Source organism: Lasiodiplodia theobromae (assembly GCF_012971845.1).
Source record: "Lasiodiplodia theobromae strain AM2As chromosome Unknown scaffold_22, whole genome shotgun sequence".
NCBI lineage: Eukaryota > Fungi > Ascomycota > Dothideomycetes > Botryosphaeriales > Botryosphaeriaceae > Lasiodiplodia > Lasiodiplodia theobromae.
Genome location: NW_023336428.1, coordinates 270,533 through 283,301, shown reverse-complemented (window position 1 = coordinate 283,301; position 12,769 = coordinate 270,533). Strand labels below are relative to the sequence as shown.

The window sequence follows — 12,769 nt, the reverse complement described above, 5'->3', positions numbered from 1 at the left end:
GTTGACCTGGTAGTTGCAGTGCCAACAGACACGGCAGGAACCAAGCTCCAAGCGCTCACGAGCCATCTCAAAGAAGTAATCGGCTCAGAGGAAATTAGCGCTTTTTGAGCAAACTGATGGTACGATACTCACTGATGGCGTCCTTGTTCTCGAGAAGGAAAGATTTCATCTCGTGAGAAATGGCCGGAGCCCAGATGTTGTACGCCCGGGCAATCAGCTTCTGCAGGTTGTGAGTGTCGCGGGTCAAGTCTTCGTACGCTGCGCGCAAGACGGTCACGTTGGCGCTCAGAGAAGGGTTGAGCTTGATTAGATTTGAGAAACGCGTCGCGGCAGCGTCCTGGAGCGCACCGATCATGTACTGGTTGGCGATTTCGTAGGTGCGGAGAATACGAATGGCAACATGCGCGGGAGAGGCGAGGTCGGGCAGCGTGAGCGAGCCGAGATAGATGAAGTCGATGGCCGAGTCGATAAGATCCGGGTCCTCATGAAGCTCAACCATGTTCTCATGCGATTCCTGGATTATGGAGACGCCAGCTTGAGTTTTGTTTCCCACACTCGTTGCTGGAACAGACAAGACTCACCTTCATCGGGGCAGCTAGCATGAGCCTGAAGAACTCGGACTGGGAGCAAAGGACGATTTTGTGGAGCATCCGCTCGCGTGTATCGCTGCCGTTACCATAGCGGACAGTGATGTCGGAGTGCTCGCCACTTCTGTAGAAAGCGGGATCGATCTGTATCTTGAGGAACTGCTCGTGCGTGGTGTCCATGCCGGCTGCGTGTCCGATGTTGGCGTTGCTGCGGCAGCAGATTGGGCGAGAGGGTGGGATGCTTATAGACGCCATGGCGAGTCCTCCTAAGGAACTTTGTCGATGTGGAAGTGGTGACCAGACGTGGTATAGAACGGAGGGAGCGACCAGGTAACTTGGGGCAAGCGGCGCGGATATAAACGAGAGCCGGTTCTGGCAGCAGCGGTCCCTTGGATCAAGCAGGTGCAAACGCTTGGCGCATTGCCCACGACTAACTCATACAGATAAACACAAGTTTAATTTAGAATCGCACGTCGTACAGTCCCCTCCGCAGCCGATGACCAGTAGCGTGGATTATTTTTTTTGGCTCATATCATGGGTAGTTGAAGCTATCGTCCGGACGTGTTTGTATAATTTTTAATTCGACATACACGTCCGGACGATAGCTTCAACTACCCACATATGTTATTTTTCTAAGGCAGAACTGGGGCATAATTACGCTGTTCTAGAGCCTTGCTATTCTTCGCGCTAGCCATCGGCTGCAACACCCTCTGTATATGCTGAATTACCAGGATTTGCATCTTCTTCCTCTGTTGCTTTGCACGAAAAATCAAATGGAAGGGCAGCTTAGTCACTAATGTAAGACGGGTGAAGAAGTCTCCCCAACAAGCAAGCAACAGACGGGATCCTGTGCGAGCCAAGCATTTCCTAAGGTGATACTGGTGAGCATGCGGACGAGATGGTGTGGAGAGTGTGACGGCGGCAGGGCTCGAGGGCGAGGTGAGAGGTGCGGTTTCAGGACAGTTCGGCTAAACGGTTTTTCCAGGAACGCGGCTGGGCTGCAGGCAGACGAATGGCGTGCCTCCCGCAAATAACAAAGCCGCCCAACCCTAACGCGGGCGCTTCTTCAATCACCTCGCTCCCCGCCGCTACACCCCGCGACGAGGATAGAGATCCCGGCGCCCGCTGCCACTATTTCTCACGACGTGACGAGCTCCCACGAGTCTCCTTTATTTCTTTCCAATCCCCCAGACCATCTATTTGTACAATAAACGCCTTCCGAAAAAGCCCCACTAGGTTCCAGGGTCCGGATCTGCAAGAGCCCGACGGTGCTTTCGGCTTCTCGCGCCCACGTTTCACCCTCTTTCGTGCCTGCTCTTGAACTACAGCACCTCTAATCCGCCGACCGGCTGAGAAGCGCATCCCCAAACAACAACGCGCGCCTCGCAGACGCCTGCTCTCGCCCCCTCCGCCCGCAATGGCTACCGGTGCGTTCGTCGGTGCAGCGGAGGAGAATACCCCAGAGACGCGTGGGAGCTATATGCTGACCGCAACACCATCCAGAGACCGTAAAAGTCGTCCCCTTGACGTGCCATGGCCACTCGCGGCCCATCACCCACATCAGCTTCTCGTCCGTCATTGACGATGACTACTTCCTTATTTCCGCCTGCAAGGACAACAACCCCATGCTGCGCAACGGCGTGACTGGCGACTGGATAGGCACTTTTCTGGGTCACAAGGGCGCCGTTTGGTCGGCGCGCCTCTCGTCGGACGCAACCCTTGCTGCCACCGGCTCCGCAGACTTCTCGGCCAAGGTGTGGGACACGCAAACTGGTGAAGCCCTGCACACGCTCGAGCACGAGCACATCGTCCGCGCCGTCGCCTTCCCGAACCAGCCCCACCCGCAAATACTCGCCACCGGCACCGTTGGCAAGAAGCTCCGCATCTTCGACCTTTCCAGGAGCACCAGCGCAACCTCGTCGCCGACCGAGGCCAACGGCGCGTCGTCGGCAAGCTTCGAGATCGGCTCCGGGGTGCATCAGGGCTCGATCAAATCCATCGTCTGGGCAAATGACCCCAACATCATCATCACGGCGTCGGAAGATAAGAAGATAAGGTGGTGGGACCTGCGGACACAGTCAACAATTGGCGAGTACGCTGTTGACGGAACTTTCGGAAGCTGTGAGCTGGATAACATCGGCTCCGATGGTAGCCAGGGAGGCGGCATCCTGAGTGTTGCCGCAGGCAAGACGGCGTACTTCTTTGACGGAAGGCAGCCTGCGACGCTGGTCAAGAGCGTAACAACAAAATATGACTTGGCGAGTGTGGCGCTCCACAGCGCACAGGAGAAGTTCGTCGCCGGCAGCAGCGGCGACACGTGGGTGCATGTCTTCGACCTCAGCACTGGCGAGGAACTTGGTAAGTGCATATCCTCTAAACTCTTCCCGGGCATATGGCCGCTGACCTTTATGCAGAAATTGGCAAGGGCCACCATGGTCCGGTCTGGACGACCATGTTTTCGCCCGATGGAAAGCTGTATGCAACGGGCAGCGAGGACGGCACAATCAAGTTGTGGAAGTTCACAACCGGCCCCTACGGTCTCTGGAGGTAGCTCTAGAGCTGTAAAGTAATAGAGAAAATAGGCATAATGATACCCCTGCATACATGTTGCAGACCGTGCGGCTGTCACTCAAACGCTACTATCCCGTTTACTTTCCCTGTCAATGCATCGATGTCAAGCGTGCTTATTCTGTCTCCAGAGCAGGGGATCCACGCTCAAATTGACGGCTGCCGCCATCGGAGACGCTCCTGGCAATTGTTCCCTACTAGACCCTGGAATTCAACCCTGGACCCTGTCATCACGTGCTAAAACTTGTCCTACCTCACCTGCTTCAACTTTGCCCGGGTGACACTGCTTGTTATCTTTTAATTTCTTCAGGAAAACCCGCAGCCCCGCCATCAACATCGATCCCTCGACTCGTCGCTCTCTCCCGCATTCCTCCACTCCTCCCTCCTCCCCTTCTCACGTTACACGCGACACACTTGCGCTTCAGACGGTCAAGCGCGTCGCAACTATAGCACCTCAACTCATCAGACATTCCCGTCCAGCAGGGTGCTAATAGAGGGTGCTCGAACCACCAGCGCCGGCTCTCAACGCCAATCCGCCGACACCGCGAGCCAAGCACAACTTCTACGCGCGAGCGCGACCACACACGCGCACGTTCGCGCAAACAGCACCCAGCACAGCGCGCCTGCCATGGGCCAAGCTCTTCCCAAGCACCACTGGCACGAAGCCGACAGATTCCTCGTCGCGGCCCAGCTCCACGTGCCGGAAGAAGCGCGCGAAGCCGGCCATGCGCAACGACAACAACAGCAGCACCATCAACACGGCCAGCAGCAACAACATGGCCATCATCACCATGACCACCACCACAGCCGCCGACGCCACAGCGACAGCTTCGGCCTCGGCCTCACCACTCTAACGACCCGCCCTTCTGCCCTTTCTTCCCCATCCACCACCTCTTCCGCCACTTCAACTGCGTCTACTACCGCCTCTTCGTCCGCATCCCCATCACCCTCCTCCTCAGACGTCGATGATGACGAAGGCGATGACGACGACGATGACGACGACTCCGCCGACAGCACCGCGCCACCACTTTTCACCTCCCTCCCGCCCGCCGAGGCGCGCGCCATCACGGCCGCGCATTGGGCGCACGTTGTGCAGCTGGCGCGCGGCTTCGAGCGCGTGTACGCCGGGGCGTTGGAGGCGTGGGTGTGCGCTACTCCTCCCGCTACTGAGCGACCAGCAACGTCCTCGCATAGGAGGGGAGCAAGCAGGATTGTCCGAAGCTCGAGCAAGAGCAGCGCAAGCAGCGGCAACTGGACGACGATGAAGAGGGGACGTGGTCACGTGAGTGATGGGAGCGGGGGAAGCAGCGGTAGCTGCGGGACGTTCGGGAGCAGTGGCAGTAGTAGCAGCGGCGGTGGTGTTGGTGTGGAGGATGGCGAAGGGAGTGCGGAGGTGCTGCGTGCGGTGGAGCAGGAGAAGAGGGGCAAGAATGAGAGAGAGGGGGTAGAGGAAAAGAGGTCTTCAAGCCACATCACGATTGGGGCGAAGAGGTTTCTGAGGGTGCATGCACACACAGAACGTCGGACGGATATGGGAAGCTGGACAGCAGCAGACCTGATCGATCTGGCAACAAGGGGTGGTCCGCTGCGATGCTACCGGTGGCATAGCGATGGTGTTGGCAGGGAGGGAAAGGAGAGGAGCAAGCGGCAGCTGACGGAGGACGCGGCGAAGCTGGGGTGGTGCGGGAGGATGGTTTTGAGCAATTTCCAGGAGTCTACAACGGCTCCAGGTGGTACAGGAGCGACAGATGAAGCAGAGAAAGCTCAAAAAGACGAGGAAGGAACAGTGGATGAGGAAACAGGCCTCTACAGCATCACTGTCCGGGTCCTCACGACCGCTATCCGCAACCGCGCTCTGAGCGCCGCCGTTCCTCAAGTGAACACCACGACAAGCGACCCCAATAACCAGACGCAGTCTGCATCTTCCCACACCTTCCTCACCATCACACCCGCCTGTCTTCTCCTCATCAAGCTCCTCACAATTCTCTACCCTTCCGGACCCCCCTGGTCCACATCTGCCACCAATGACTACGACTTCGACGCTCAGACCGCCCAACCGACCGCCAACATCCCCGAAGAAACCACCGCGCGCAACCGCCGCGTCTGGATCGCCATGAGTCTCGGCTGGGCCTGGGCTTTGCAAGCGTACCTCGCCGCACACCCTTCTCAGCAATCCTCTGCAGCAGACCACAACAACGACGGCATCGACGACGACCACACCGGCCTCAACTTTCTGGATGCGGAGGAGTACTTGCTGGAGGATGACGACGACCTGCTGGATGAGGACGACGAGGACGAGTGGCAGGCGCAGCTGGAGGACATGAGCGAGGTGGACATTGACGATGAGGATGTCCTGGCAGCCCTGGCGCGGGTGCAGCTGAGCGGGGGAGGTAGCGCTGGTGGTGGGCAGAGGAGAGCTAGTTTGGTGCCTAGTGATGGGGATGACGACGATGAGTTAAGGGAAGAGAGTGAGGGCGAAGGATGAGCGTGCCGGACTGAAAGGAGGAAGCAGGGGTAGAAAAGAAAAGCAAGGGAGGGGGAAGTGATGGGAGAATCATGAGGCAATTTGCGGCATTACGAGAGTTGAAGAACATGATAAGGCTGGGAGAATGTACATGGGAGACATGCAGTCGAGTATCATGAAAGCTAGAGGTTGATCGACTGCTATCACACGGGTCATTCACATTCTAGCTCGATGCATTATTTCAAGAATTGACCTGCCTACAGCATAGGGTTGGGAAATGTATTTATTAGTTCACTAAGCGGAAACACGTGGCGTCAAACTGCCTAGTGAAGTCGTGAGTCAATATCCCGTGGCGATTACCGAAAGCTGGAATGTCCAGAGTTCCCCTAAAGCTCGGCGTTACCCCAAGGGAAGTCATACGTGCAAGAGGGCGAAACTGAGCATATTCAACACCTTCTTTGATTGTGCTACCCAGATCGGCTTCCTATCAACACGAATGCAAGAAGCCTTTTGTCATGTTGTTTTCTCATGTAACAATTCCCGATGATTGTCCATCCATTAACGCCCCCTCGTACTAAAATCTTTTATTGCTCTGTCGAGAGGAGATTCCCTGTGTTTCCAATCTTTCGAAGGTAATGTAGCCGAATCATTGAGGTGGTCATCGAAATCCCTGCTCCTGAAACCCTTACTCAACCATGTCGATGTCATCGTCATTGACTGGCGCGGGGTTAGCAGGGGCAGCAGCAGCCTGGCTGGCTCCATTGGAAGCTTGTCCGCCTGCGGCCTGATCGTCACCGCCGCCACCAAAGTAGTCTGCCATCTCCGCATCAAGCTCCTCAACAGTCTTCCTAGGCCTTCCTCCAGCCGTCTGCCTGCCCTGTTCATCGCCCTTCTTGCCGCCGCGAGGCTGCTGCTGTCTCCTCTCGCCAGGCCTGCGACCGCCTTCCCTTCCTCCACCGCCGCGACGGCGAGGAGGCGAACGTCTGCGGCCGTCGTCTTCGCCAGGCACATAGCGGTCGATACCAGCAGGCGCAGGCTTGCTAACATCGCTGTGACGGGGCCTGTCAGGGCTCAAGCTTCGGTTCCTGCTCCCCTCAATACGGTCGAACAGGCTGCGCGAAGGGCGCTCAACAGAATCGAACGGGTTGCGCCGAGACGGACCGGGCGGCAAGAGTGTCAGGCGGATGGGCTGGCCATGTGCGTTGGCACCATCGAATTCACGGCAGGCGACCCGTGCGTCTGCAAGGCTGTGGTAGATTACACGCGCAATGCCCTGACTGCGGTCATTGCGGTCGAACAGAAGTTTGGCGGTCTTGACGGGGCCAATGCGCTCAAATAGCTCCTATAGCACATCAGCCAGGCCCTTCACCTGTCCTTTGCGAGATATACGTACTCGTATATCTTCTTCGGTTAGATCGTAGTGCAAGTTCTCGACGCGGATCTCGTAGCCGGCTTCCCTGTTGTTGTATGTGGTGAGCAGACAGCCTCAGCCGTGCGGTCTAAGGGGATGACGTACTTCTCGTACTCAGGGCTGCGGCGTGAAGGACGCTCGGAGCGGAGGCCGCGGTTGCGGGAGGGGCGGCGGGCTGCGCTGTATTAGCTATGCTACGGCGAATTCGGTTCGCGATACCCACCGTCGTCGTCTTCGTAGCGGTCGTGGACCCAGTCACTGCGCCACATCAGCAAAGCTTTGATATATCTTGGCGCCATTGGGGCTCCATACCGATCGAGGTTCCTGGAATCATCTCTCTGGCTCGACTATTATCGCAGAGAGGAATTGCAGATTAGCGGAGGTCTCACAGGGTACCATGGCAGCCTGAAACAAGACTCGTCGGCGAACAGCGGTTGCATCTCCGATAGCGAAAAAAGCGGTGCAGGTAAGAGCAATATGCCGGCTCGGAGCGGTCACGGAGCGCCATGGCTATGAGGAGGGAGGAGGTGTAGAACCTAGGCGGGGATGGTATAGTCAGAGCGCGGGTCAGGCTATACAGCACGGACTGGGCGACATACCTTTCTTACGCCGTCTCGCGGGTAGTCTTCAGTGCGGCGGCCTCTGCGTCCGCGTGTGCCTCCGCCGCCTCTCTGCAGACAGCATGTTAGCATGGTTGCAGCACAGCTGTGGTGGGCGTAGCAGCGCGTCTCACCTGGCGGTCGGAAATGACGTCGTCGAGGGCGCGATCCATTGCTGCGTCGGGGCGGAAGGAAGCAGCTGAATGGGGTAGGGGCAAGGCGAGCAGCTCGGCAGCGGTGCAGTCGGGCGGTAGGGTTGCAGCGGGCTCGGTAGCAGGGCGGTGTTGTCGGAGGGTCAAGGGACGGGCAGGCGTGTGAAGCTGCACGTTGGCCGCGGGCGGCGATTCATGCGCCGATCGCGCGCACGGCCAAGCCCTACGGCGCGACTGTTTCGCTCCGCCGCCTGGCTCCACTGCCGTTGTGACCTGGCGAGCTTCCCCCGAGACGCCACACACGTCTGTACCGCCCGCGCCCTGCATCTGCGCCGTGGAACCGCCCAAGCCAGCGACACACGCGCGCATACAACCGCCCGTTCGATTTGTAACGCCCGCAATAATAGTAGGCCGGCCAGGCCGTCACAGTTAGGCCGTGTGAAGGCCGTTAGGCGCGCACCACGCACCGGCCGTTGCCCATGCTCTCTTCACGGCCCCTGACCGGCAGCCAGCAGCGATGGACAGCACCTCAACTAGAAACCATTTTTAGCCGGGAACGTCTGTGCGTGGTGTCACTCGAGCCGCAAGTGTGGAGCAGACCGCCTCTGTTTCGACCGATCACTCTGGGGTCCCAGGGTGTCGCCAGTTGACGGCGCTGCACGCCAGACCACGCATCTCCGCCCTATACGACGCTGGCCCCTTGCAGTGCTCCGTCCGCGCCTGCGGCGTTACCTAAACCCGCACTTAACTCGATGCTTAATACGAACGCGCGACTGTGTTCTGCCGACACTACCACAAAGCTATGACGATGGCGCCAAGAACACCTCGTATTGAGCGTCATAAGGATAGGAGACGTGAGGGGTTGCTTCTTTCTAGATGCACATAAATACCCAAGGACGAACTGTCGATAATCAGCATCCAACAACCAGCTCTCAACTCCTACACCACTACAGCCTCTTCACAACCTTCGAACACTTTCGTTCATCAACCTTCCAACAACCGCCAAAATGTTCACCAAGACTGCCGTCGCTATCCTCGCCGCCGCTGGCGCTGCCTCCGCTGCTGCCGACACCTACTTCGGCGGTATTGCCATCCACTCTGGCTCTGCCATCCAGAACTCTGGCGTCTCTGCTGGCCTGAACAGCCTCTGGCTCGGCCGCACCCAGGACGCTTCTTGCGACTCCGAGACCAACTTCGCCACCTTCTACATCCAGGACGGTGCTGCCTTCCTCTACGCCGCCAGCGCTACTCCCCAGCAGCGTAAGTTCCACACCATCTGGCCTTCACTCAGCAAACACTGACCTCCTGCTCCAGTCTACGTCGACCGCTCCGGCATGGGCCGTGGCAAGATCGGCTACACCACCGGTGCTGAGCCCACCCCCAAGAACGCCGAGCGTACCGGCTTCGCCGTCAACGAGAGCGGCCACCTCACCTTCGATGGCACCGACGGCTTCTACGCCTGCCCCAGCACCGATGGCAGCTACGGCATCTGGCAGCAGCAGTTCTCCGAGGACTGCATCGCCTTCGCCTTCAGTGCCCAGTACACTGAGACCCCCATCAGCTGCTCCTACTCCCAGCAGGGCCAGTAAACGACTCTTTACGGCATTTGATATTTTGAGCATTGCATCGCGTCTACGAAAAACCATTCTTGTAAATAGCATCACATCGGGTATCATTTAGCTCATGATCAATCACGCTCATGATATAATCGATTAATGGGGATCGAGTGATCCGTTCCTCGATCCAACAAAACTTCTTGCATCTCTCACAGTTCAGTGACATTCGCTCTTGCGTACTTTTTGATGATCTGATCATGTTTCAAGCATAAAAGCATCCCTGGGATCCGCTGCGGGCTGCACCCTTCATCATCAAACTCAAAACCTTATTGTTCCCTTAATCCCCGTCACCGCCTCCTGGACCAAGCTTGGCAGCGATGGAACTTGTAGGATCCACCCGACTTGCATTCTAGAACGCTCAAAGCTTTTATCGGCCCACGTTGGGAGAGATATAGTAGCACTATTAAGTGAATGGGCATCCTGAGACCACTGCGTTGCAGAATAACAAATATCCATTATTGTACCCGGCCAACTCTCCATCTGCTTTTCTATCATCCTCGAGCTTTTCAGCACACTTGTTGATGGATATGTTGGACAACCAACGCGACTACTCTCTAGGCGGTGCGAGTCTGCTTCTCTGGCCGCCCGCAGCTCATAGTGTTCATGCAAAGCATTGCTACAAGCGCACGTGCATCAGGCACCTGCTTCGCTTGTTGGGGCTCGCTGCGGCGCAATTGCCTTATCCGCAACAGAACCAGGCAAAAGCTACGACCGAGAGTCCTCACAGTGGCATTCTCCGCTCACGAGCAGCGATTCATCGCCCGAGCATGGACGGTGCACGAGTTGTACACCTTCGATCCCCTACGATGCGGCGCAAATCATTGATTGTTGTGCAGCAGCACCAATACCTCCTGTCAGTTCTGATTCCCAACCCTGCTCTCAGATTATCAATTTTTTTTCTTTTTGATCTCTTTCAAGGTAGACTATCACAACGCCAGTCAGCACCACGTTGAACTTGCGCTCAGGGGTGGCGTTGATCAGCCGACGCCGGCGCCACCTCACTATCCACATTCAACCTAGCCCAACCCACAAAACTTCGTCGGAGCGGGTCCCAATCGGTCGGAGCGGCAGCCGCGGCGGGTGGCGGTAAGTTTAAACGCGCCGCGGCGACACACACATACGGGGTGGCGGGGAAAACGACGATGTCACGTCGGAATTTCTATGTATAGCCGTTCAAGCTAAAAAAGCCTCCGAAAGGCGGAGGTTTGCGTCGAATTAAAACGGTTTGAGTTACATTGGCTCTCCGTCACCGATGATGCTCGATCTGCGCCTGTAGCGGGATCGGAGCTGGAGGCCTTGCAAACACCCTCGCGTGCGGCTGTCGGGAGGTATCCTGATTGGGCGTGTGTTTACATCTCTTTGCGAATACGAAATACAAGGTGATATGAGAGGGACAGCAAGATGGGAAGCCTTGAAGCGGAGACTCTCTGCAGCCATGGGGGCAGATCCGGAAATCGCCAAATAATCTGGAAGTAGACGTGATGCACGCACAGCCACGTAACTCCGTAAACACTGGCAGGCCTGTATTGACATCATCCACAACACGCTTTGTGGGCTCTTTAAAAGTGATCGATGGATCACATTTGTCATTTCTTTACCAAACCTCCTGATTAGCATGGGAGATTCCAAATCACGCTCAAAAAACTTCTCCTGGATCGCTTCTGTTGCCGCAGATAGCTTCTCATATAGGGTAGCCATATCTTGGAAGCTGAAGAGGTTCAATGATGGACCAATACACAAATCCGATACGCAGCGGAGCAGCACCGTGTTTCGATGCTGCTGCTGTATATATATATATATATATATTGTGAACTGCATGCTCGAAAGAGTTCAATCCATGGATTTTGCCATATAATGTTGCACAGAAAGCTTCACCGGGCTGATTATGTGTAAAGCTGCTTGGAACTGTTACCGGGGTATCCAGACTTGACGCACTCAACTATATCAGCACTCGAGCCCCAGTTTGAGACAGGAACCATGTCTCCCAACCACTGTCCCGTAAAACACCACCAAGTGTCAAATCCGTTTTCCCAAGACCCTGCTCAAACAAGGGGGAGCTTCTCCAAAGGCCCTTGGCAGTTCGGGCACGCCTTGATCGGGTTCTCCTCGTCCGACCGCTCCGTCTTGTGGGAAGTGTTGCTGTGATCGCTGCGCTCGACGGAAGCTCTCGGGTGCTTGCGAGTACTGCGCTCCCTGTAGTTGACTGAAACCTCCATACTGTAGTCACAAGTGGGGCAGTACATGCCGTGCAGGCTCTTCTCCTCGATCTGCTTGCCGCGCTGATTCCAGCAAGCAGTGAGGTACTCAACTACAGCAGCATCAGCGCCATCTATCCACAGAGCGAAAGAAGAGCGTCGAACCCACCTGCAAACAGCGGATACTCCCTGACATACTTGTCCATCTCGCACGCAGGGACCCTCTCCAGGTGATGCAGCGCCGCCTTCTCGGCGACGAACGCGCGCAATCCGTGTTCGTCCTTGACCAGCGGCTTCGGTGCGAGGCCCTCTCCGAAGAGGAACGGTACGAAGTCGGTCAGCAGGTCGGTCTGGCGCGCGAACAGCTCCTCGACGTAGTCCTTGACGCGCTTGGCGGCGGCGGCCTGCACGGCGGGCACGCGGTAGTCGGTGGCGAGCACGTAGAGGCGCAGGTGGCGCAGGCAGGTGTAGGCTTGCGGCTCGTCCGGGTCCGACGGGTTGATGAGGTTCGGGTAGACGCGCGTGTACATGTACTTGACCATCGCGCCCAGCAGCGCCGGGTGGTCGTGGTCGTCGCCGAGGTCGAGCGTGAGCGCAGTGCCGTCGCCCTGCGCGGATTTTTGGTCAGCGGTGCTGTGGAGGAACGGAGACGGCATCGTGATGCGGAGAGGCGTTGGGATAAGCGCCAGCTTGAGCTGCGACCAGACGTACTTGCTGCGGACGATTGCTTTCCAGCAGTTGCTGCGCGAACCAGCCCGACTGGCTGGCGAGGACGATGCGGTGCGCAGGCATCTCGACTCCACTGAAGCGGAGGACAATGTCGGAGTAGAGCTCGTTATCGGCAAAGTGACCTGCGACCTGGTTGATGAACGGCGGTTTCTTGCTCTTGCAGTTCGCCATGGTGAAGTAATGGTTGGTTGAGAGGTAAGGTCAGCGAAGGGAGGCCGAAGAAAAGTATGAAGTGGGCCCTTGGTAGGTGGAGGTCTCGGTGGCATGCGCTAATCTTCACTGTAGCAATGACGATAGGATACTTGAAGAAATAATTTCAGGTCTGTCCGGTGACTTCACTCAAAGCTTATTTCTTTCCTTTCTCTTGTCTCTTTCATGATTGTTCTGTCACTCGTGCCCCTCAGCCCTTTCAGCCTAGTTGCTCATAGATGTTGAACAGGCCGACGCT

At 56.9% G+C, this 12,769-nt stretch overlaps 6 protein-coding genes across 6 annotated transcripts; 3 read left to right on the top strand and 3 right to left on the bottom strand.

Annotated features, from left to right (window-relative positions):
• Positions 1-94: 94 nt before the first annotated feature.
• LTHEOB_7366 (BTB/POZ domain containing protein) lies at positions 95-767 on the bottom strand (the record flags this gene model as incomplete). The annotated part of the gene is made up of 2 exons (XM_035516724.1): positions 95-514; positions 582-767. 2 exons carry the CDS (start codon positions 765-767, stop codon positions 95-97), a joined length of 606 nt encoding a protein of 201 aa, XP_035371337.1.
• Positions 768-2,004: 1,237 nt separating this feature from the next.
• Positions 2,005-3,138, top strand: LTHEOB_7365 (WD repeat containing protein; the record flags this gene model as incomplete). Its single annotated transcript, XM_035516723.1, has 3 exons — positions 2,005-2,014; positions 2,091-2,945; positions 3,002-3,138. 3 exons carry the CDS (start codon positions 2,005-2,007, stop codon positions 3,136-3,138), a joined length of 1,002 nt encoding a protein of 333 aa, XP_035371336.1.
• Positions 3,139-3,783: 645 nt separating this feature from the next.
• LTHEOB_7364 (uncharacterized protein) lies at positions 3,784-5,640 on the top strand (the record flags this gene model as incomplete). Its single annotated transcript, XM_035516722.1, has 1 exon — positions 3,784-5,640. The coding sequence occupies one exon, from the start codon at positions 3,784-3,786 to the stop codon at positions 5,638-5,640; it is 1,857 nt and encodes a 618-aa protein (XP_035371335.1).
• Positions 5,641-6,304: 664 nt separating this feature from the next.
• LTHEOB_7363 (RNA binding domain-containing protein) lies at positions 6,305-7,802 on the bottom strand (the record flags this gene model as incomplete). The annotated part of the gene is made up of 7 exons (XM_035516721.1): positions 6,305-6,961; positions 7,013-7,076; positions 7,136-7,205; positions 7,254-7,288; positions 7,343-7,377; positions 7,630-7,701; positions 7,764-7,802. 7 exons carry the CDS (start codon positions 7,800-7,802, stop codon positions 6,305-6,307), a joined length of 972 nt encoding a protein of 323 aa, XP_035371334.1.
• A 986-nt stretch (positions 7,803-8,788) lies between these two features.
• On the top strand, positions 8,789-9,370 carry LTHEOB_7362 (Cell wall protein; the record flags this gene model as incomplete). The annotated part of the gene is made up of 2 exons (XM_035516720.1): positions 8,789-9,041; positions 9,096-9,370. 2 exons carry the CDS (start codon positions 8,789-8,791, stop codon positions 9,368-9,370), a joined length of 528 nt encoding a protein of 175 aa, XP_035371333.1.
• A 2,069-nt stretch (positions 9,371-11,439) lies between these two features.
• On the bottom strand, positions 11,440-12,492 carry LTHEOB_7361 (BTB/POZ domain containing protein; the record flags this gene model as incomplete). Its single annotated transcript, XM_035516719.1, has 3 exons — positions 11,440-11,705; positions 11,762-12,200; positions 12,304-12,492. 3 exons carry the CDS (start codon positions 12,490-12,492, stop codon positions 11,440-11,442), a joined length of 894 nt encoding a protein of 297 aa, XP_035371332.1.
• Between the last annotated feature and the right edge of the window lie 277 nt (positions 12,493-12,769).